Source organism: Lagenorhynchus albirostris, chromosome 9 (genome assembly GCF_949774975.1).
Source record: "Lagenorhynchus albirostris chromosome 9, mLagAlb1.1, whole genome shotgun sequence".
Classification (NCBI taxonomy): Eukaryota; Metazoa; Chordata; class Mammalia; order Artiodactyla; family Delphinidae; genus Lagenorhynchus; species Lagenorhynchus albirostris.
The window spans coordinates 68,510,408-68,531,918 of NC_083103.1; the positions used below are offsets into that span (position 1 = coordinate 68,510,408).

Here is a 21,511-nt window from a genome sequence, read left to right on the forward strand (position 1 = left end):
TGAGGATCGTATTAGCCAAGATAGGCTTGACGAGACTGAGGTAACTTTTTAAAAATCTCAGTGGCTTAGTCCAGCAAAAGTTTATTTCTTGCCCCAAAGTGCAGGTTAGCATGAGTCCATTCAGTGACGTGGAGATCTGGTCCCTCCATCCTGTCAACAGGATCTTCTGGACCTTGGTGCCCAAGGTCACTGCAGCAGGAGAGGAGAGGGATGAAGGAGGCACACAGGCGTTTAGCTAACTCAGCCTGGGAGAGACCCACATCACTCTGTCACTTTCCCTTGCCCAGAAGTAGTCAGAAGAGGCTGGGGAATTTAGGAGAGGCCATGGGGTATTTGGTGAGCACTCGTTGTCTCTGCCACAATGATGAAAGCAGGAAAGGACAACTGCCCCAGCAGGTCCCAAAGAGACTGGAGAGGGTAGCATTACTCATATGAGTAGGAAGGGTGAGCCTCAGCAGTTTGGAGAGACCACTTGACCTTAGAAATCAAAGGAAGGAGAGGGGCAAAAAGAAAAAACAACAACTGACACTCAAAGGAAGAAACTAAGAGGGAGATGCTGAGGATAACCCAGTTAGGAGGCACACATCCACCCTCAGACATCTCCGTGTGGTAAGAGGAGACTAACATGGTGGCAGCTGGGCTGGGCGCTCTGAGGTGAGGGAAGGGAGCTAGTTTCAGGGGCTAAAGGCAACAAGAGAGGGAGTCACAAAGAAGTGGGGAAGAGAAATTCCTCACCCACTGAGGGCTCTGTAGGTGCTGGGTTATAGAAATGAACAGACGCAACCGGTAGAGTGAATTACATAAATTGAAAAGATGAGAAGTTCTCTCTCAGAGTCTTCCAGAATGATGCTTTTCCCTCTAAAGTTAATAGTTAGATCCTCATATTAACAGATCAGGAAAAAAACAGAGAACACGTACCTCTTGACAGAACTTTGCCATTTTTTTTTTCTGACTGCGTCACGTAGCCTGTGGGATCCTAGCTCCCCAGCCAGGAAGTGCGGAGTCCCAACCTCTGGACCACCAGGGAATTCCCAGAACTTTTCCATTTTTACCCAAGTGTTTGTTTTCCAGCAGCCCTCAGCGTCCTTAATTTTGGACTGTCATTCACTGTAGTAATGTAAGCTTGCGGTCCATTTGGGGATTCATTTTCTGCATATTTCACGAGGGAGATAGATGGCATCATGACTCCAAGCGTGCTCTCATGGGGCAGAAGCTGGAATGAACTTGGTTTTCCAGAGAATGGATCTTGTTAGAATGAAGGGCTGGCCCAGTATCTCAGAGCATCATTTGATCTGAGCGTGTAGCTCCTCATGAAAGAGTGGGAAATTATTTACCTGAGAGGAATGTTCACGAAAATAACCACTGAGGGTTATTAAATAGAGATCTTTCTGACCAAACCACTTTAAATGGATCTCTCCAGTTGTTTCTTGCCTCTTCTGACACATTCCTAGCCTTGTGTGGCTGCCACTTGTTGAGCCGTGAAAAAAGTCTCAGGTAGAACAGCTAAGAGATGAGTTAAGTGCAAGTGCACCACAAAGTGCTGGAAGGATGACAGAAAAGCATGTGGGTTGAGCGCTCTGGGCTGGCTGTTTCCTGCATCGTCCTGGGATGAAGTCTGAGGGAGGGTCATTCAGACCAGTCTGTCAGAGTCAGAAACATTTGTCTACTGGAGCTCTCCCTTACCTTCAGATATGATGGCCAAAGCTTCAACTCCTGGGATGTTGTTAGATTTTAAATATTCCCTCGTCACCCTTCTGGTCTCACAGAGGTCCCTGTAATGGAGTTTGATTTTAAATCTTTCATCTTCACCTTCTAGTCTCATGGAGGAAAACAAATATCCATTCAGCATGTACTCTTGGAAGGACTTAGCTGAATATGTTACCTTTACACTGGGCCCCAAAAGCAAAAGAAAAATGTCACACCTGACAAAAGAGATAAATTCTGAAGCATTCCTTTTCCATAGCCTTTGGCACCCAGCTGTGTGGGGCAGAGAGAAGTGTCAGTCTGTGGAGTCTGTGAAGGAAGTTGTAGGTACCCATGTATCCCACAATGGAGGCATGCAGGTGGCCTGCCATTTTTCTCTTTTAGGACTTCCCAAGTAGATAGCTTCTTGGCAGCCTCATACCTCAGCTGAGCCAGCACTCCTGGCCTCCTCTGGACCCTGCATATCGTGGGGTTAATCCCTAAATGTCCTTCAGGGACACATCTCCTAGTAACCAGAGATCAAGAGGCCACATGGGTGTGTGGAAAGCCCTGGATGATTAGTGCCCTGTGCTGTGTGCAAGCTTCATGACCTTCAGCTAGTAACTGGTCTCCCTCAGACTGTTTCCTCTTTTATGAGTATAATGTTAGAAGGACAGGTGTAGTGCTTGCTTTGCCAACCTTGAAGGGTGAGTGAGAGGCTCACCCAAGAGTGACTAAAATGAGGGAACTACATTGAGCCACATCTGCCCTCTTTGCAGCTGGATATCCTGCTCTAATCTCCAGCAGCATCTCAAGATTTTCCTTACATGGAACTGCTTGCATATCTCTTCTCTCCTACTCTTAAGCCCCGAAAGGCAAGACTGGGGCTTGGTAAGAATTTTAAATGACAAAAATCATAATACGACTAATAACATTTACTTTGTGAGCTTCTACCACATACCAGGCACCGTGCCAAGTACTGCAGATATATTATTTCCTCTTCTCACAACAACTTCTGCAGGTTGGCAGATATTTTTGTTATTGTTCTATTTAACATGTGAATAAACTCTGAAGGGTTAACTTGCCCTGAAAGAAAAACTAGTTAGTGGCACCAAAGGAGGCTTGGTTAATAGATATCAATAGTTATATTTTAGTCAAGGGTAGTGGTTCTCAAAAAGTGGTCCCTGGACCAAGAGTATCACCTGAGAGCTTGTTGGAAATCGGACTAATTTCCAGGGAATATTAATGCTGCTGTCCCAGGACCGCACTTGGAGAGCCACTTGCTTAGGAATTCCTAAACTTTTTGTGCCACCAGTACTTTAACAGTTTGGTGACACCTACAGATCTTGTCTCAGGATAATGTTTTACAATTCATAAAATAAAATACAAAAAGTTACAGAAGGAATGGGGTCCAAATATTTTTTAAACTTGTTATATAGTAATATGAATTTCTGCCTTAATACATTAAATAACATCTAGCACAGTAGATCTCATAACTTTTATATTTTGGAGTAGTGGTAAGCAGGGTGGGTATGTGCCACAACTATAAATTATGAAAATAGTTGTGGTTTCTGTTGGTTACAGAAGCACAGCTGCTGCCCATACTACAGTGATCGGTGGCCAACATTTACCATTGAATGTTGTGCTAAATCCAGTTAGAGGTTAATGAAAATAAAGATGTAAATTTTTCCCTCGGTGGTAGGCAGCTTCTAAGATGGCCCCCAACGACCACCCCCCTACCTCTTGGTCTTCCCATCTCTTTCCCTGAGAGTCTGCTGGACGTGCTGACTCCTGACTCACTTCTAATGAATAGAATATGGTAGAAGTGATGGCTGATATCACTTCTGAGATTAGCTTACAGAAAGACTGTGACTTCCCTCTTGGGCATGCTCTCTGTATTAGTCTGCTTGGGCTGCCATAACAAAGTACCATAGACTGAGGGGCTTAAACAGCAGAAACTAATGTTCTCAGTTCTGGAGGCTGGATGTCAGCTCAGCATGCCAGCATGGTCAGTTCCTGGCTCACGGGTGGCTGCCTTCTCACTGGGCGCTCACATGACCTTTCCTTGGTGTGCGCAGAGAGGGAAAGAGCTCTCTCTGCCTTCCTCTTCTTATAGGCCACCAATTTTGTTGGGCTAGGACCCCACCCTTATGACCTCTTGAACCGTAATATCTCCTAAAAGCCCTATCTCTAAATACAGTCACATTAGGGGTTAGCTCTTCAACATTTGGATTTGGTGGGGGACACAATTCTGGGCAAAGCAGTCCCTCTGACTCTCTCTTGCATCACTCACTCTGGGGAAGAGAGCTAGGATATGGTGAGGCAGCCCTGTGAGGGGCCCACATGACAAGGGACTGGGGACCACCAACAATTGCATGAGTGAGCTTGAAAGTGGACCCCATGCCCGCCTCCACTGGAACCTTCAGATGAAACTGCAGCCCTGCCCAACAGCTTGACTGAAGCCTCATGAGAAACCAGGAGCCACAGACAGCCAGCTAAGCCATTCCTGCCCCACAGAAACGATGAGGTACTAAATATTTGTTGTTTCATGCTGCTAAGTTCTGGGGTAGTTTGGCATGGAGCAATAGAGAACTAATACACTAGTGCAAGTTCATGGACCTCCTGAATTCTACCCACGAATCCTTAAGAATTCCCCACCATAGCCATTATCCTTTCACAGGCTTTACCCAGAGGGAAGAAGGGCTCACGTGGGTCAGGGGCAATCAAAACAGGGCCTTGCCTCCAGGAGAAGCGGCTCAGCCAGGCTGAGAACACGGCTGCCATGACGTGGGCAGGGTGAGTCATGACGTAACAGCTGTTGGCTGCTCTTTGCTGCTCTTCTCCTGGGTTCATGGATTCTCCCTGGGGCACTAGGCCTACTCCTTCTGTGAATCATAGTCCTTATAGATCTTGGGGTGTTATACTGGGAAGGACCTGAGACTAAATCCAGTCAAAACCCTTCTTTTTCTGAGGAGGGAACTGGGGCTCAGAGATAAAGAGACTTACCCAAGATGACTTCATTAGTGGCAGAGCTGGATCTAAAAGGAGGGTACCCTGACACCTCAATTCAATGCTCTTTTCTATTCTCTAGTCATTTCTACCAGAAGATGTTGTGGGGTTTGTTTTTTTTTTTATATTTTAATAGCTTTTTTTTTTTTTTTTTGCGGTTCGCGGGCCTCTCACTGCTGTGGCCTCTCCCGTTGCGGAGTACAGGCTCCGGACGCGCAGGCTCAGCGGCCATGGCTCACAGGCCCAGCCGCTCCGCAGCATGTAGGATCTTCCCAGACCAGGGCATGAACCCATGTCCCCTGCATCGGCAGGTGGACTCCCAACCACTGCGCCACCAGGGAAGCCCTTAATAGCTTTTAATAGCTTCATCAATTCTTCTGACAGAGATGAAAATTTTATTTTTAAAATTAAAAAAAAATTTTATTGAAATATAGTTTATTTACAATGTTATGTTAGTTTCAGGTGTACAGCAAAGTGGTTCAGTTATACATATATAAATATATATATTCCAGAAGATGTTTTGAGAAGGATTCAATTCTGATGTCAGCCTGTGTGCTCTTAAGTATCATGTATTCTATGTCTTTCCTTAACGCCTTAGAAATTATTACCTCTAAGCTGTATAAATCAGTGATTTAATATGTTTCTTTTCCTTCCCCAAAGCCCTGCTATTTTCTTTTTTTTTAAGAACTCTTATGATTTATTCTCTTAACTTTCAAGCCCTGCTATTTTCTGAAGTATTAAATCTTTGAAGGCAGCTGAGAAACTGTTAAAATGTTTGTAAAAACTAAATAATCCCCCTAAAGACAGAGACATGAGCTGTTCTCTGGAGCACATGTAGCCAAAGCCCTTTGCCTGTTATAGATATCAAAAAAGATAATCTCATGCTTGAAGCCTTTCTCCAAAGAGCCCCAAACCCTTACACATGTAATCTTGCTACGGCTAGGGCAGACCTTGATACTCCCACTGACAAGTGGAGAAACTGAAGTTCAAAAAGGCTTCGTGCCCCCTCCCAAGGCATCTGTAAAATGGGTAGTAGTCCTGAGTAAAGAGCTCCAGGGCGCCATAAAACCCTCCCCGAATTCTTTACCTTCCACCCATCAGGACGTCTGCTGCAATACATGCAGCTACGTGGCAGACTGTGACACCCCATCACCTCTGCGTCACATTGTCCTGTCACTTTGGGAATCACAAAGGGGCTTTGGGTTGAGACCAGATTAAATATCCCAGTTCCAACCCTTACTAACTGTCTGGCCTTAAATAAGTTCCCCAACCCCTCTGAACTCCTCTTCCTCCCTGGAAAAATGAGATATTAATTACTTGTTTTCTCTCCAGACTGTGAGCTCCTGGAGGGCTGGCATACCAGCCTAGTCACCAGTGCAGGCAAGGCACCAGCCACCCAGTACATGCTCGATACATGTCTGCTGAACTGCCAAGTTGTTGGGAGAACTAAGTAGACATTCCACCTAAATCCCCTAACGTCATATCTAGAACATATGTGGATTCCTTTCTCAAGTGTTTTTACACACAGAGCCTGGGCTCCCTTGTGTAGAAATCTCAGAGGCTGAAAATTCCCCTCTCCAGTCATTGGAGATAATATTTCTGTCATACGGGGCTTAATTTGGGAATGGGCTGACCTCCCCTATGCCCAAGAAAATAGGATGCCTTCAGTTGATTAGGGCACTAGGAACTACCCCCTCCCAAATCCAGAATCCAGCAGCAGAGATAAAATAACACACAAAAATCAGACAAACTGGTTGTCAACCCTGGCTGTACACCAGAATCCCCTTGGGAGTTTTTAAAAATAAACATACAGGCCAGGGCTCCATCTCCAAAATCTGATTCAGGAAGTCTGAGATGGGTCTGGACGTACATTTTTTTTCTATAGTTGACTGTGATGTCTTGCCTGGTTTAGGAGTCTTTGCATTGGACACATATAAGTTATTATTATTAATCTTTTTAAAGTCTTCCAAGCAGGGGGAGGTCAAAACAATAGTTACCAAATAAAACAGCACATTCCTTTCAGAAAGGAGTATCTTAGTGAACTGTTGCAGCGGTCACCTATAGGCAGGGAATTCTGATTTCTAAGAGTTGATCTCTGTGACTCATTCCCGTGAATTCACACGTTCACACGCTGTCTCATCCATAGATGCCACAGTTTGGTAACAGCCTTCTGAGCTGCTCCTTTGAATCGATCCTGATCCAACACACAGCAGTACACAGGATGGGTTTAAGGGAGCGCTAGCTGTCTGGAGGAATTTCTAGTCACCCCTGTGCCTTTTGTGCAGAATCCGAGGACCCCAGCTTTGGCTCGGTGCCTCTGCAGGGGATGTTGAGAGTCAGTGGAGTGTGCTTATCAGCTTTGCTGCAGGATATGTGCTATCATTTCACCTTGTGAAGCCTCCTTGATGAGGGCAATTATGTTGTCCATCAACAGTGGGGAGCTCTTGGAATAACTTCTCCCATAGTACATAGCACTTCCCACCCACACACCCTCTCCATCTCACCCCTTCCAATCTTCCTTCTTCTCTCTCCGCTAATTTATCCATTAACTTCTGCACAGTTTTTCATTTACTATAGCTATAATTGCTTATAACAGCTCTGGTAATTTGCTAGCAGCTCTGAAAACAGACAGCTTCAGCACCTGCCCTTCTAAATGTGTAATTTTGCAATACTGATCCCTTAACCCTTCTCTGAGTGCCCCTTGCAATTTCATCTTTCTTAACTTCACATATGTTCCCATCACCCGAAATGCCCTTTCTTCTTGTCACTTTCCCACTTTGGTACTCCTGACAACTCCTGTCTTTCCTTCATGGTTCAATTCAGTTGTTTCCATCTCTGGGAAACTTCCCCTGGCCACCTCTCTCCAACAATCAGCTATATACATGTTTGTCTCCTGAGAAATAGGAGACATTTGAGGGTAGAGATACTGTGACCCTCCTCTTTGTATCCCCAGTGCCTACCATATGGCAGAAGTCCTGTGAATATTTATTGGATGGATGAATGAATTGATCCAATGGTCAGCGTCAACAACCCACCCAGGAAACATTTTTAGTGTTACTGCTGAGTAGCAGTTCAGCATAGAAGTTCTGTGCCCCAATAGAGATGGAGTTTTGAGTACATGGTTGATGGATTAATTTATTTATAAAATAAATTAATAAATTGATTAATACATAAGTAAATTTATTGACTATCCCAGTTAGCAAAGTGCCAAGCCATAGATGCTTGAAAGAGTTATACCCTGATGAGCTGCAACTTCTGAGGGATCACAGAAGGCAATCTCAGCAATGGGGCCAGCTTTATCAGTGTGCAGCCTTTGCAACTGTACAGGGCCCCGTGTTTAGAAGGGCCCCACGTTGGTTTAATGTTCTGCTGGGGCTGCACTAAACTTCTTCACTCTTTTTTGTAATTGAAGTATAGTTGATTTACAATATTATGTTAGTTTCAGGTGTGTACAGCAAAGTGGCTCAGATATATACATATATATATATATTCTTTTCCATTACAGGTTATTACAAAATATTGAATATAGTTCCCTGTGCTATACAGTAGGTCCTTATTGTTTATTTTATATACAGTAGTGTGTATCTGTTAATGCCTCCCCCTTTGGTAACCATAAGTTTGTTTTCTCTGTGAGTCTGTTTCTGTTTTGTAAATAAGTCATTTGTTAACATTTTTTAAACATTTTTTAAACAAACATTTTTTAACATTTTATTTTATATATAGTAGTGTGTATCTGTTAATGCCTCCCCCTTTGGTAACCATAAGTTTGTTTTCTCTGTGAGTCTGTTTCTGTTTTGTAAATAAGTCATTTGTTAACATTTTAGATTCCACATATATGCGTTAATATAAGACATTTGTTTTTCTCTTTCTGACTTACTTCACTCTGTATGACAGACTCTAGGTCCATCCACGTCTCTACAAATGACCCAATTTCGTTCCTTTTAATTGCTGAGTAATCCAAAAAAGAGGGAATATATGTATACATATAGCTGATTCACTTCGCTGTACAGCAGAAACTAACACAACATTGTAAAACAGCCATACCCCAATAAAAAAATAAATAACTGAATTTATGAAGGATAAACAGAAACACACACACACAAGGACCCCTGCATTTTTATGTTCTGTGAGAACTCACATCTTGTGGCCAGTCTTACCCAGCAGAGCCGGTGCCAGCCCAAATGACAAGTCCCCAAGAAGTTTCTGGTACAGTCAGGATCTCCCTTACTCTGTGGCTGGTGCTGCCTTCTGTCTTTTTTTTTTTGACTAGTCAAAAAGAGTCAAAAGGGACTACTGAACCCCAGAGTTGGTATTTTGCATGTGGGAATGTGTCAGGATTAGTTATCACCCAATGAAAAACTTTTAAAAGGCACTTAAAGCAGACATAATTAGAGAGTCTATTTAAAAGTCAGAAATGACTTCAGAAGTAATTGCAATTCCATGGAACTCCTCAGGGCAACTTTCTGCTTTATTTCCTATCATCGGAAGGCATATTTTAAAGACAGAAAAGAACGTTCAGTTTGAGCTCTTTCACTGTGATAGAATTTTATTTGCCTCCCACAGACAATGAGAGAAGAATTTGAGGCTAGCAACTTTCTTCTACTGCTTAAATAGTTTTAAGAATGTATCCCTTGAAATAACTTTATAATAAGAACTTTGACCCCCAAAAAAGTGATTTTCTAAGTAAAGTCAGTGCCTTTCTGAGCAAAAACTAAAATGAGGAATGGAAAGATCCAGAAAAAGAATCTTATAAAGATACCTTTTTCTACAATTATTTCAAGTAGTATGTATGTTGAGAAATAAACTGGCCTGGAAAATAACCTGAAAATTTGACTACTCTCTAAGATAGATACTAAAGAATTATTTTCTGTGTACATGAGTTTTATAATAGTTCTTTTACTTATTACAAACATGATCTGTGTCCACTGTGTAAAATCTGGAAGGACAGACAAAAAGAAAAAAACAGTCAATTCTAACCAATGTTACCATTTTGATAGAAGTCCCTTCCACCTTGTTCTTTACAGAAATGGGCTTCTAAACTAGATACTGTTTTGTAACCTGCTTTTTTCACTGGCTTGCAAACATATTTCTGTGTCACTATATACTCTTTTACACTTTTACGTAATGATATATATAGTGTTCTGTGATATGAATGTGCTGTGCTCTATTCAGCCAGTCCTTATTCTTGGAAAATTGTGTAGTTACTAGTTTATTTCACAAATGAGAACATCTATTTAGCAATAGCTTTGTATATAATCTATGAATGTTTTTTTTTGTTGTTGGTTTTTCTTTTTTTTTTTTTTTTTTGCGGGCCTCTCACTGTGGCCTCTCCCGTTGCGGAGCACAGGCTCCGGACGCGCAGGCTCAGCGTCCATGGCTCACGGGCCCAGCCGCTCCACGGCATGTGGGATCTTCCCGGACCGGGGCACGAGCCCGTGTCACCTGCATCGGCAGGCGGACTCCAACCGCTGCGCCACCAGGGAAGCCCTATGAATGTTTTATGTACATTTTTAGTATTAAATATTTCTGACTTCTCCACTTCACACTGTTTGGAGGCTCTTCAGTTCTTTGGCCCATGCATTTGCGGTGGGCATGTAACAGCAGTGTGCACACCACCCCTACCTTCATCGTGTTAGCAGGCTCATCATACGCTTGCTGTGGTCCCCTGGCTGTTTCTTCTGCAGTTCAACATTCATTCTCTCCTGTTGTGTGCCAGGCCCTGGTCTCAGAACCAGGATACAAAGATAATAAGACACAGTCCCTTAGAAGGGGGTGGGAGTGGGGAGTATCAGATGGAGGCAGTCAAAAGGTACAAACTTCCCGTTATAGTTATAAGATAAATAAGTACTAGGGATGTAAGGTACAACATGATAAGTATAATGGACACTGCTCTATGTGATATATGAAAGTTGTTAAGAGAGCAAATCCTATGTGAGTTCTCATCATGAAGAAAAAAATTTTTTTTTTTAATTTCGTATCTCCCTGAGAGGGTGGCTATTCCCAAACTTACTGTGGTAATCATTTCATGATATATGTAAGTCACATCATTATGTACACCTTAAACTTATACAGGGCTATATGTCAATTATATCTCAATAAAACTGGGGGAAAAAGTAAAGTGGAAAGGAAAAAAAAAGACATGGTCCTTCTGCCTAAATGATACATTAATCTAGTGGGAGAAAGGATATAAATATAACTAATGAGAATGCAAGAATGATGTTAAGGAAGCAAAGGGAAGGGAGAAACTGGGGAAGTTAAGGAAGCTATCCCAGAGGAGACCCTGCAAAGAATATGTAGGATTTTGACAAGTGAAGGCGGGGAAGAGGATGTTCTGAGTAGAAGGGAAAGCATGAGCAGAGGCCTGCAAGAGTAAATGTGAGTGTGTCTTCAGGAGTGACTGCAGTAGACCACCCAACAGGGAAGTGGGGCAGGAAGTGACCTGGAGAGTGTGGGCTGGGACCAGACTGGAAAGGACTGGAAAGCCATTCTCAATCGTTTTTACTTCTTGCTGTAAGAAGTGAGAAGTCAGTAACTATCTTGAGCAGGTGGGGCAGGACTGGACCCAGCGTTTTAGGAACTTAACTCTGGTTAAATTTAGCCAGGAAGGGATGGAGTCGAGTTTGCAATCAGGGGTCTCTTGCAACAGTGTAGGTGAGAGAAGGTGGAGCCTTGCCTGACTGTGAGTCTCGGCCACAGACGTTCAAGAAGTCTCTCAGAGGTAGAATCAAAAGAACTCAACATTCCAGTTCAGGTAGGATTGGAAGACATGCAGGAAACCCTAAACGATCTGATAGCTAAGATATTACTTTAATACATAGTTAATAGTTTACGTAATTCCTTGTCAGGTTGCTAAGCTCCTAGAATTAGGGAAGCATCTTTTGGGCTCCACTTCACCTCAGCATGGTGCCTGGAATAGTCAAACAAGTGGCACTTGACAAATCCCTATCAAATGGGAGGGTCATAGCCAGGGTCTCTGGTGAGAAAGACAGAACCCTTGTGCTTCTCAAAAGGACTATATTTTAAGGATAAGGCTATTGCAAAGGAACGCAATGACATATTCAAGAACCAAAGCTTTGTTTAGCATTTTTCTTCAAAAGGTAATCCTTGTAGCTTAAATAAGAATGTGTCTTAGTCACCACGCCTGGGTCCTAAAGACTGAAATCTAAATGTACTTGTGGGATTTCAAGCACTGATAAATAGACATTCATGAAGACGGGAGAAAGTGTTGGTTCAAAACAACGTATTAGATTGCCTAGGTCATGGGATTGAGGGACTGACAGCCACGGGACATGAAGGAACTGTAAGGGGCAATTGCAATGCTCTGTATCTTAATGAGGATAGTGGTTCCACGGAGATGTACTTTTCTCAGAATTTATGAGCTAGACACTTCACATGTGTTCAGGTTATTGTACATAACTTATGACACCTCAGTATATCAATCAAGCTGATATGAAAGCACATGATTAGAACCAAAATTAAAAGTGTTTCTAGAGTATGATTGTTGAGACTGTTTCAAATTACTTTTTCCCCGGATATCTATTCTGTATAAATTCAAGTCCCTTTAGAAAAGCCGGTTTACAGCAATTTAGTACAACCCCCATTTTCTGTGTGCTGCCTGCAGGCCAGATCCTGTGCAGGCACTGGAGGATAGAGTGTGAAGGTCACAGACACGGCCCTGCCCTGACAGAGTCAAAGCAGTAGCCATCATGAGACCCCCTGAGTAAGAGCAGAGCTCTTGTAGGTTCCTTAAGCCCAGGGAGCTTGATCTCAGAAGGAGGGGAGAAAACATTTTTAAAGACCAGGTTAAAAAAAGTCTCAGTGTCCTTGCTGTGTTGGCTGCTCTGGCCATTTGGTTTTGGTACTGATTCTAACAATCTCAAGTATCAAGCTGAGCTCTTCTGACACTAGGTGAGATCCTTGGGGATGATCCTAGCAGTGGGCGTTATTTCTCACTGAGGTATAAAAGCCTTGCTGTAAACTATATGCGTGAACTCTCAACATGTAACTGAATGGTATGAAACTACTGTGTTAAGTTTCCATCCCATCCAGAAAAGTGCAATAGCTCATCATCACTGGGTTGAACATGGACTTTTCCTTTGGTGACTCAGCCCATTTATGCCCAGGTCCAGCAACTTCATGGCCAGTTGGAGGAGAGGGTCAGCCCTTTGAAAATAAAAATGAAACCAACTCCATTAATTAACTTGCAAATGAATTACAGTGCTGGAAGGTCATCTTACACTTCAATGGACTAGGTTCTATCATTTTAAAAATAAAGACACCTGAGACCCAACGAGGTTAAGCTACATGAGTATACTTGGGAAACCCATGGGCTACAAGCAAGATCTCCTGTCTTCCAAGACTGCACCACACTGCCTTCATTCCTAAGCATTTGAAACTTTGACTTTTCTGTACAGTCCATGCTCCCCAAACAGTCCCTCTTTTCATTTGGCCCAGTTGAGAGGAACCTAGCCTCCATTTAGAAATCTTCCAAGGGAGGGAATATAGATGCCCCTGGCAACCCACCCGCCCCAGGATTTCATAGCCTTCTCTCTGGGAATTTGTACATGCTATTTCTTTCCTCTCACCCCACTCCACAAAATGCCACTACCTGTTACTTCCTTTGAGCAAATCGGGATTTTAAGCATTCTCTGTTTACTTGATTTTAATCCTCTGAAGGCCTGCCTGCTCCATGTGCCACAGTTAACGCGCAGAAACTTCACATGCAATGAAAATCATACTTCTCTTGGTAGTCTGGCATTTCAGCATCTTAAGAAGCTGAGTAGCTCCGTCCTCATTAAATTAAGTGCAAATTGGAGAAGAGAATTACGTACTTAAAAACACAGACACGAAATGATGGATTAATGTTATACCTTAATATAACACGTCGTGACATGCAGTGAGAGCATTAGACCAATTAGCAAGCAAGTCTTCTGCTCGGGTTCATCTTTTCTGCCCGGTACGTAGCGAAAAGCTGGTGATTTGAAGAATGGCATTTATCAAATGCCCTTGGATAGAAAGTTTCCACTTTAGTGACGGGACCTGCATTCATTTAACAAAAAGCCCCCATTGCCTGGTAATACAGCAAAAGACCCGAGTGCTCCAACAGAAGTATTGCCTGCACGTTGACATTTATGCATCTGACTTGATTTCTAGAAACCACTGAAATCTGTTGCAATTGTGTCTAAATTGGAGTTTAGATACATTCCAAAAATATATCCTGCTCTTTTCTTCAGAACTACCAAATCACAAGAGATACCACTTAGCAGGTTTGTTGGTTTGGGTGCCCACCCTGCCCCAACCTTTTCTAGTCTTACTTTCATTTAAGTCTGACTGGTAACAGAAAGGAGAGGTAAACCGTAAATCTCCCTGTTCCTCCTGGTGTGAATGCACAAGATACTGTCAGAAGCAAAATATACAGGGAGTGGGGGGAGTTTGGGTCCGCAACTTGTTGGGGATGGTTTTCTGCTGTGATAAAGCAGAAACTCCTGTCCCTAAGCTTTAAAGGAACAGAACCTACCCAGAGGGGAGCCGTGGTCTTTGTGTGGCTGGTCAGTGTCAGCCTTGTAAACGCAGGGTTCCAACAACAGGGCTAACCGGCTGAGCTGGAAGCTCTGAAAACACGGCCTCTCCTGCTTGGAGGTCTGAGCAGAGCCGAGGGCCTCTGAATAGGGCTGGGAGAGAAATCTGCAGACTGGGAACACAGGCAGTATTTTTAATTAGATTTCAGCTATCTGTCCCAGTGAAGGAAACACAGGCAGTCATGAAAAGCACCTTCCCTTTGGGCCTTGCTGCCACAGAGAGCGGCAGTGTGCAAACCCAGCCCCTACCTCTCCTAACTCAGCGGGTTGGAGCACCATGGCTTTCAGAACAGGGTCAGAAATAGCCTTCTTCCTACGTGATCTTCAAGCCTGAAGAGGAAGCTCATCCAGGAGCACATCTGAAAATAGGACTTTGTCGCTCCTGCTTACCTACATATGCTAGTGGCCCCAGGGAAATCCCTGCGTCAGTGAAGTGGGTGTTGTCAGCAGATGTTCAGAGGAAAGATCCTGCATGAACTTCCTGCCCCATCTTATTGTTGGTAAGAGTGCTCTTCCATATGCTGGGGCTGGGAGTCAAATCCCCAGGGAACATGTGTGATTTGAAAACCCATGTGGTGTACTTACGTCAATCACTGATGTGTTTCCATAACTGCATTTTTGTGTCTTTGAGAGGTGTCCTGACACTATCCCGTCAGTCAAGGCAGCTTCCAGGGCACACAGTCAGCTCCGACACCCAGGCAGGGTTATTGTTTTTCAGGTGCAAGCTTGATCACCTCCGCGATCCTCTGTGTATTCACCCCAGGAATTTATGTTGAAAAGTTTAATCTTGCAGCCACCTGTGAAAGTAGCCAGAAAGCATCCCTAAAACACCTGCTTTGGGGCCTTATTTCAAGGGACAGCAAGGAAAGAGCAAAGACTTCTTGTTTTTCATCCCAGCACCAATAAAATCAGAGGTTGATGTTCATATATCACGGGGTGGTTGGTTTTTTTTTTTTTTTTTTGGCGGTACGCGGGCCTCTCACTGCTGCGGCCTCTCCCGCTGCGGAGCACAGGCTCCAGACGCGCAGGCTCAGCGGCCATGGCCCACGGGCCCAGCCGCTCCACAGAATGCGGGATCCTCCCGGACCGGGGCACGAACCCGTGTCCCCTGCATCGGCAGGCAGACCCTCAACCACTGCGCCACCAGGGAAGCCCAGGGGTGGTTGTTTTGAAAGAGAAATAGAAGTAAATGATGAAACTTTGGAAAAAATGGACTCTCTGGAATGGAACCATGAACAAACGCTCAATGTTGACCTTCTGGTTAAAGCCACATAATGCAATTTCTGTCATTCCCTCCATGATTTTATTGGTTTGCTTGGAATTTTGGCTTAAGGGAAACTGTACATTGAGGGAGTAAAACGTTTAACTCTTATTACTGCCAAAGGCCTGTCCCCATGGTGAGATGGTGTAGTAGAAAATGACAGTGCGTAGGCCCTCCCTGTAAGAGCTTATATTCTAGGGGTCCATGATTCGCAAAAGACATTTTCAGGTAGTTGTCATAGCTAAAGTCATGACTGATGACTGTCTTCATTAAGAGTGTTTAGGCTCAACATGATGCTTTTTCAGCCTATGAAGTTGTTATGTTTTCTTTCTTATAAACTGTAACTCCTAGTGAATTTGAGGTTTAGAAACCATTTTGAAGTGCTGAGCTCCTCGGATGAAAACAGTTAAATCAATCTTCAGAATCGGAAGTTGGTCCAATCATCATTCATTGATTTGTTGGTTGTTAATGAACATTTCCTGGTTGGTAGGTTTTAGCTTTAGTATATATTAAGGTAAAATGGTATTTTGATAACTACGTGCATTTCTTTAAGTCATGGAACTGGAGACCACCCTCTGACTAGATCCTCTCCCTCCTTTGATGGGGTGCTCTAGGCTTACTGGCCACTGTATTTCTTTTTTCCCTTTATATTCCCTTACGACCGCATCCATTCTTTTTGTGCGTGTGTGTGCGGTACGCGGGCCTCTCAGTGTTGTGGCCTCTCCCGTTGCAGAGCACAGGCTCCGGACGCGCAGGCTCAGCGGCCATGGCTCACGGGCCCAGCCGCTCCGTGGCATGTGGGATCTTCCCAGACCGGGGCATGAACCCGTGTCCCCTGCATCGGCAGGAGGACCCCCAACCACTGCGCCACCAGGGAAGCCCATGACCGCATCCGTTCTTATGGCTCTGCTGGCTCTCTGAATGCTGAAGACCCTCAAAAATGTAACTCCAGTTTGGACCTCTCCTCTGATCTCCAGCCTCCTCTGCTAACTTCCTACTTGAATCTCCACTTAAATATAAAATGTCCATCTCACACTTAATCGATGCAAAACAGGGCCCGTGATCTTCGTCCAAATCCTATTGTCTTCCCGCAGTCAGTCCTCTCCATGGCAACTGATGATAACTCCCTCTTTTCAGTCGCTCAGGCCCAAACCTAACAGTCATTCTGGGATCTTCTCTTTCGTTCACATCCCACATCCTGCCAGCTCCACGGTGAGAAAGCGATCTATTCTCACCACCTCCAAGTTCAGAATACATTTAGGGCCCCTCACTTCTCACACCCACGTGTTCAGAGTACATCTGGAACCCGACCACCTCTCACCCCTTCCAACACCACCGTCCATTCCAGCTGCCCTTATTGCACACCTGTCTTCCTGCAGGAGACTGCCAGTGGGTCTCTGCTTCCTGTCTTGCTGTTCTGTTCATAACCAGCTGCCTGAGCCATCCTGTTAATATCTAATTCATACCGTGTGACTCCCTTCCTCAGAGCCCTCCAGCGCTTCCCAACTACCACCAACCACCACCCCTCCGGGCGATCTGCTCCCCAGTGCGTCACCACCCTGCTCTCATCGCCTGCATCTCTCTTCTTCACTCTGCTCACACTGGTCCTCTCCCCCGTGCTCCTCAAACACACGAGCTCAGCTCCCACCCCAGGCTTGCCTGGGTCCCTCTGCCTGCGGCGTTCTTCCTCAGATTTCTGCACTGCTCACTCCCTCCCTCCCTCCTTCGGGTCTTCACTCAAATGCCAAGCTTCCAACCACCTGTATTAAAAGGACCACCCTTCTCCCCAGCTCCCAAACTCCCTCTCCCCCCAGCACTCACGATTCCCCCCCATTATGGCTTCATTCTTCTCCCTTTTTATTCCCAAACATACCATGTATTTTACTGATTCTTTGTTCTTGTTCATTTCTTATTTACTCTCACCAGAAAGTAAAAATTTCCCTCAGGAAATGTTTGTCTCTTGTCCATTATGAGAATCTCTAGTCTTTGGAATAGTGCCTGATAGAGTCTAGATAAAAATGTGTCGAGTTAATTAATTAATTTGTCTTTCTCTTTCTGTGAGAAAGAGACGCTTATACCTATTGGCATCTTAGAGTTTTTCTTAAGGATGCATGGTGTTCTTTAATATATTGAGAAGATCCAACTATTTCTTTTTTTATTAAGTTGCTGGATTGTTTATTAGGAGACGCATAGCGATCCTCAGGATAACAGTTTCAGATGGAGGTTATAAAGATATGAAGAAATTGCTTGAGGGCTTGAATAATAATAGGTTATATGTTCTTCGCTGTTTTCAAAGCGTTTTTCATCTTACTTGTGGCTTAGGCAGGTAAGAAAGACTGTAACTTGTCCAAGCCACACGAGCCAGAAGAACTGAAGTCAGTTTCTCTAACATGATCAAGACAGTTGGTCAGTTATTTGAAAACATTGAAGAAAGGACTCATAACAACGTGACACATGCATGCAAAACGTTTTGCTTTAGATCCAACTATTTCTGATATTTCTTACCCATATTTTCCGTTTCTTTACCATTTGGTTCAGTTGTATATTTGTTATAAACTGAAGTCGTCGTAGGACCAAAGCCATTGGTTTCCATAGTTACCGTTTTTCTTTGTGTGGCCGTTAGACAGTCATCAAAGCCACAGTCTTCTAGTGCAGAGAGCGTCCGCCTGCGTCCCTCTCCGCTCACGCTCTCGCGTCTCCCACAGGCACCAACAGGAAGGTCGTGTACTCCCTGGCCGACTCAGCCGACGGGTTCTTCTCCATCGACAGCTCGTCTGGCATCATCATCCTGGAGCAGCCGCTGGACCGAGAACAACAGTCCTCCTACAGCATCAGCGTGCAGGCCACCGACCAGAGCCCCGGCCAGGCCCTGTCCTCTCTGGCCACTGTCACCATCACCGTCCTGGACATTAACGACAACCCCCCCGTGTTTGAGAGGAGGGACTACATGGTGACGGTGCCTGAGGACACCTCCCCTGGCACCCAAGTCCTTGTTGTTTTTGCCACCAGCCAAGATATAGGCACAAATGCCGAGATTACGTACCTCATCCGGTCTGGAAACGAGCAAGGGAAATTTAGGATCAACCCAAAGACAGGTGGGTAAGCAGCAACCAACTTAGAATCTAAGCCTTCACTATACCCTGGTTCTCCTCCTAACCCTCTAATCAACCGCCCTTCTCGGTGGAAACAAGTCTTCTCAGAGCAGGACCTGCATGCCGACCCCAGAGTGCCCTCTGACACTCTGTTCCAAGGATGCCCCCTGCTAAGTTTCAGCTCCTTGCTGTGGGCTCACTGGGCAAATACTTGGCCCCTAGGTTGGCTCCAGGATTTTTCAGATTGACAAGCTCAGGAACAGTCATGTGGTTCAAGATGGGGAGATAGTATTTGCAGATGGAGCCTCAGGGTCTGTTTGTTTCTCTCTCTTTTCTGTTTGCTTGTTTTTGTTACTTGGGTCCTATATTTCTGTGTTGGAACAGCTCCTGGGGATTAGCCTCCAGTTGCCACTGTCCACGCTCAGGTGGCCACTCTCTGGTCACCTACCAAGGCAGATGTTAATGAGTGATCTGCACGGTGACCTTCAGGCCTTCTAAACCCAGCACCCGGCCGGCTGGAATGGGCATTGTATTTGATTCCTACTCACTGCTCCCGTAGTCAGAACACCGCCATTTCTCACCACGCCCTTTTCAAACTCTGCGGGAGGGTGTGGCATCTCCTGGGGAAGAGATGTCTAGAAAGAAACCAAGAGAACAAAGAGAACCCTAGGGCTTTCTCTTCCTCGGGGAGTAATAGCTATTAGGGCTGTTTTGAGTAAGTGAAGAGGATAATTCAGAAAAAAGTTTGGCTATTCTTTGAAAAGTAAACATACTCACCCTTGCGTTTTCAAAGAGTGTTTATATTAATATTTTCAAAGCTCTTTTGTGGATATTCTTATTTGTTTACTATCCCCCTATGAATAAGCAAGGCAGCCCATTTCACAGATGAGAAAGGTGAGTCCCTCATACCTTCTGGCCACTGGACATAATTCCGTCATCACTCAAGGAATACGTACTTGTTGAGCAAGAGGGCAAAGGAGGTCTGTTTTCTGTTGGATAATCTAAGACATATGAGCAAGAAACTATCACAATTAGCAATGTTCATGTAACGTGGCAGATACACCAGATTCCTATTAAGTCGTTAGTTATTTCTCCCATTTTCTGTATGAGCAAATCGGCTTCAGAGAGGTTAATTTTTCCAATGTGAGTAAGTTGTGGGTGGTGCAGAGGATCCAGGATTTGAAGTCAGATCTCCCTGACTCTGGAATACATGCTCTAACCTCTATATAGCACTGCTATGCCATGGGGGTGCAAAAATTGCAGGACACGTAGTCCCTGCCTTAGTATAGGAGGGTGGAAACGTTAATGGAAGGATTGCAGCAGCAGCTTCTCCCACTTAATAACCCTGTTTATTAAGTGCATTACTTCAAATTAAAATGTATGGGGATTTTCCTCATTTAAATGTGTGTTAGCCTTAGCATGTCTAGTTATGGCCATTGTATATGAATACCATGGGGAAATGGTTGAGTACTGTTTAAATCTGGCTCTGGATAACGAGGCTGGGATGCGAAATAAAGCGCTAGGGGTGGTAATTGCTAAGAAAACATAATTATGGAGAGAAAGAGGCTCTTGCTTTAGGTACGACTTCTATTTCTCACCTTAAGTAGAAGGGCAGGCTTAGCTCCCTGAGAAGCTGCCTGTCTGGAAAGAGAACAGATGTGATGTACTCACCTCGGTCCTAGTGACTGTTTTCCAGGTGGGAGAGAGAGGTAAATGCCCTCGAGAACTGCTCTGCAGACGGTACAATGACCAGCTACCAAGTGCAGGAGGCAGGACTGGGTCGCCCACCAGAAAGGGCTAGGATGGGAGGGAAAGAACACTCAAGGAGCCCCTCGCGAAGGTGCCCCCACCTAGCTGCTTTCACCTGTTCTCCTTGCTTAATTTAAGAACTCTGTGCCATGGGTATTAGCTCTGCTCTGTAGTTGTAGACACTAAACTCACGCTTGCTATTTGGTAACAGATTCCCAAGTGTTTCCTTTTCCGTCACATCACTACATCCTGAACTTTCTGAGGTCTTTGTCCTCTTTGTGCCATAAAAGTTTCAGAAAAGCGGCTTATAAGTAGGGGAGGCACCTTAGTGGTTAATTCAGTTTAAGAGTAGGTTAAGTCTGCAAGTATATACTTACTGATGAGGGACGGGGTCATACAATCACGTCCACGCATCTTGGCACATTCTCAGTCTGCCTGGGTCCACCTGAGGAATCCTGGGGAGATGCTCATAGGGGATGCTTGCTCCGGTCCCTCCTCCCAAATTGCCCGAGAGTGAATAATGCCAGAGATTTTCAGGCTGCCCGAGGGAAGTTCAGAAGCTATTGCGGAAACATGCAAAGACCTGATTTCTTCAGCATTGTGTCTGATGGATAGCAATGTTTTAACTGACAGCGTTAATCAGACTCTGGGTTGCTTTGAGCTGGGTATTAAGTAAACCAATTCCTGAATATCTCAAACTCTTGGCTGGAAATGATGTTACAAATATTACCATGATTGTGGGACTGCTGACCAGAGTTTCTCCTAATCAAATCTAAAGCTCCCTATTTTCCTTCAAAGGGAGTATCTCCGTGTCTGAGGTCCTGGACTTTGAACTATGCAGAAAGTTTTACCTGGTGGTGGAAGCGAAAGACGGGGGCACCCCCGCCCTCAGTGCCATGGCCACTGTCAACATCAACCTCACAGATGTGAATGACAACCCTCCCGAGTTCAGCCAGGATGTCTACAGTGCCGTCATAAGTGAAGACGCCTCGGTCGGGGACTCTGTCATTTCGGTAGGTGCCAGGGGCGTGGTCCAGACACCTGGGACTAATAATCCTCAAGAGAGTAAAAAAGGGAGCAGAGTCTATCTCGGATTCTCTTCGCACTTCCTCTTTTCAGCGTCCTTTGGTCCCCAAGAA

The 21,511-nt window shown here is 44.6% G+C and overlaps 1 protein-coding gene across 1 annotated transcript in view; it reads left to right on the forward strand.

The window, feature by feature from the left end:
- FAT3 (FAT atypical cadherin 3) overlaps positions 1 to 21,511 on the forward strand; it is a 696,814-nt gene that overhangs the window by 620,799 nt on the left and 54,504 nt on the right. Inside the window, exons 14-15 of the mRNA XM_060157887.1 lie at positions 18,237 to 18,630; positions 21,175 to 21,385. Of these exons, the coding sequence (XP_060013870.1) occupies positions 18,237 to 18,630; positions 21,175 to 21,385 (605 nt within the window). The remainder of the gene's footprint in view (positions 1 to 18,236; positions 18,631 to 21,174; positions 21,386 to 21,511) is intronic.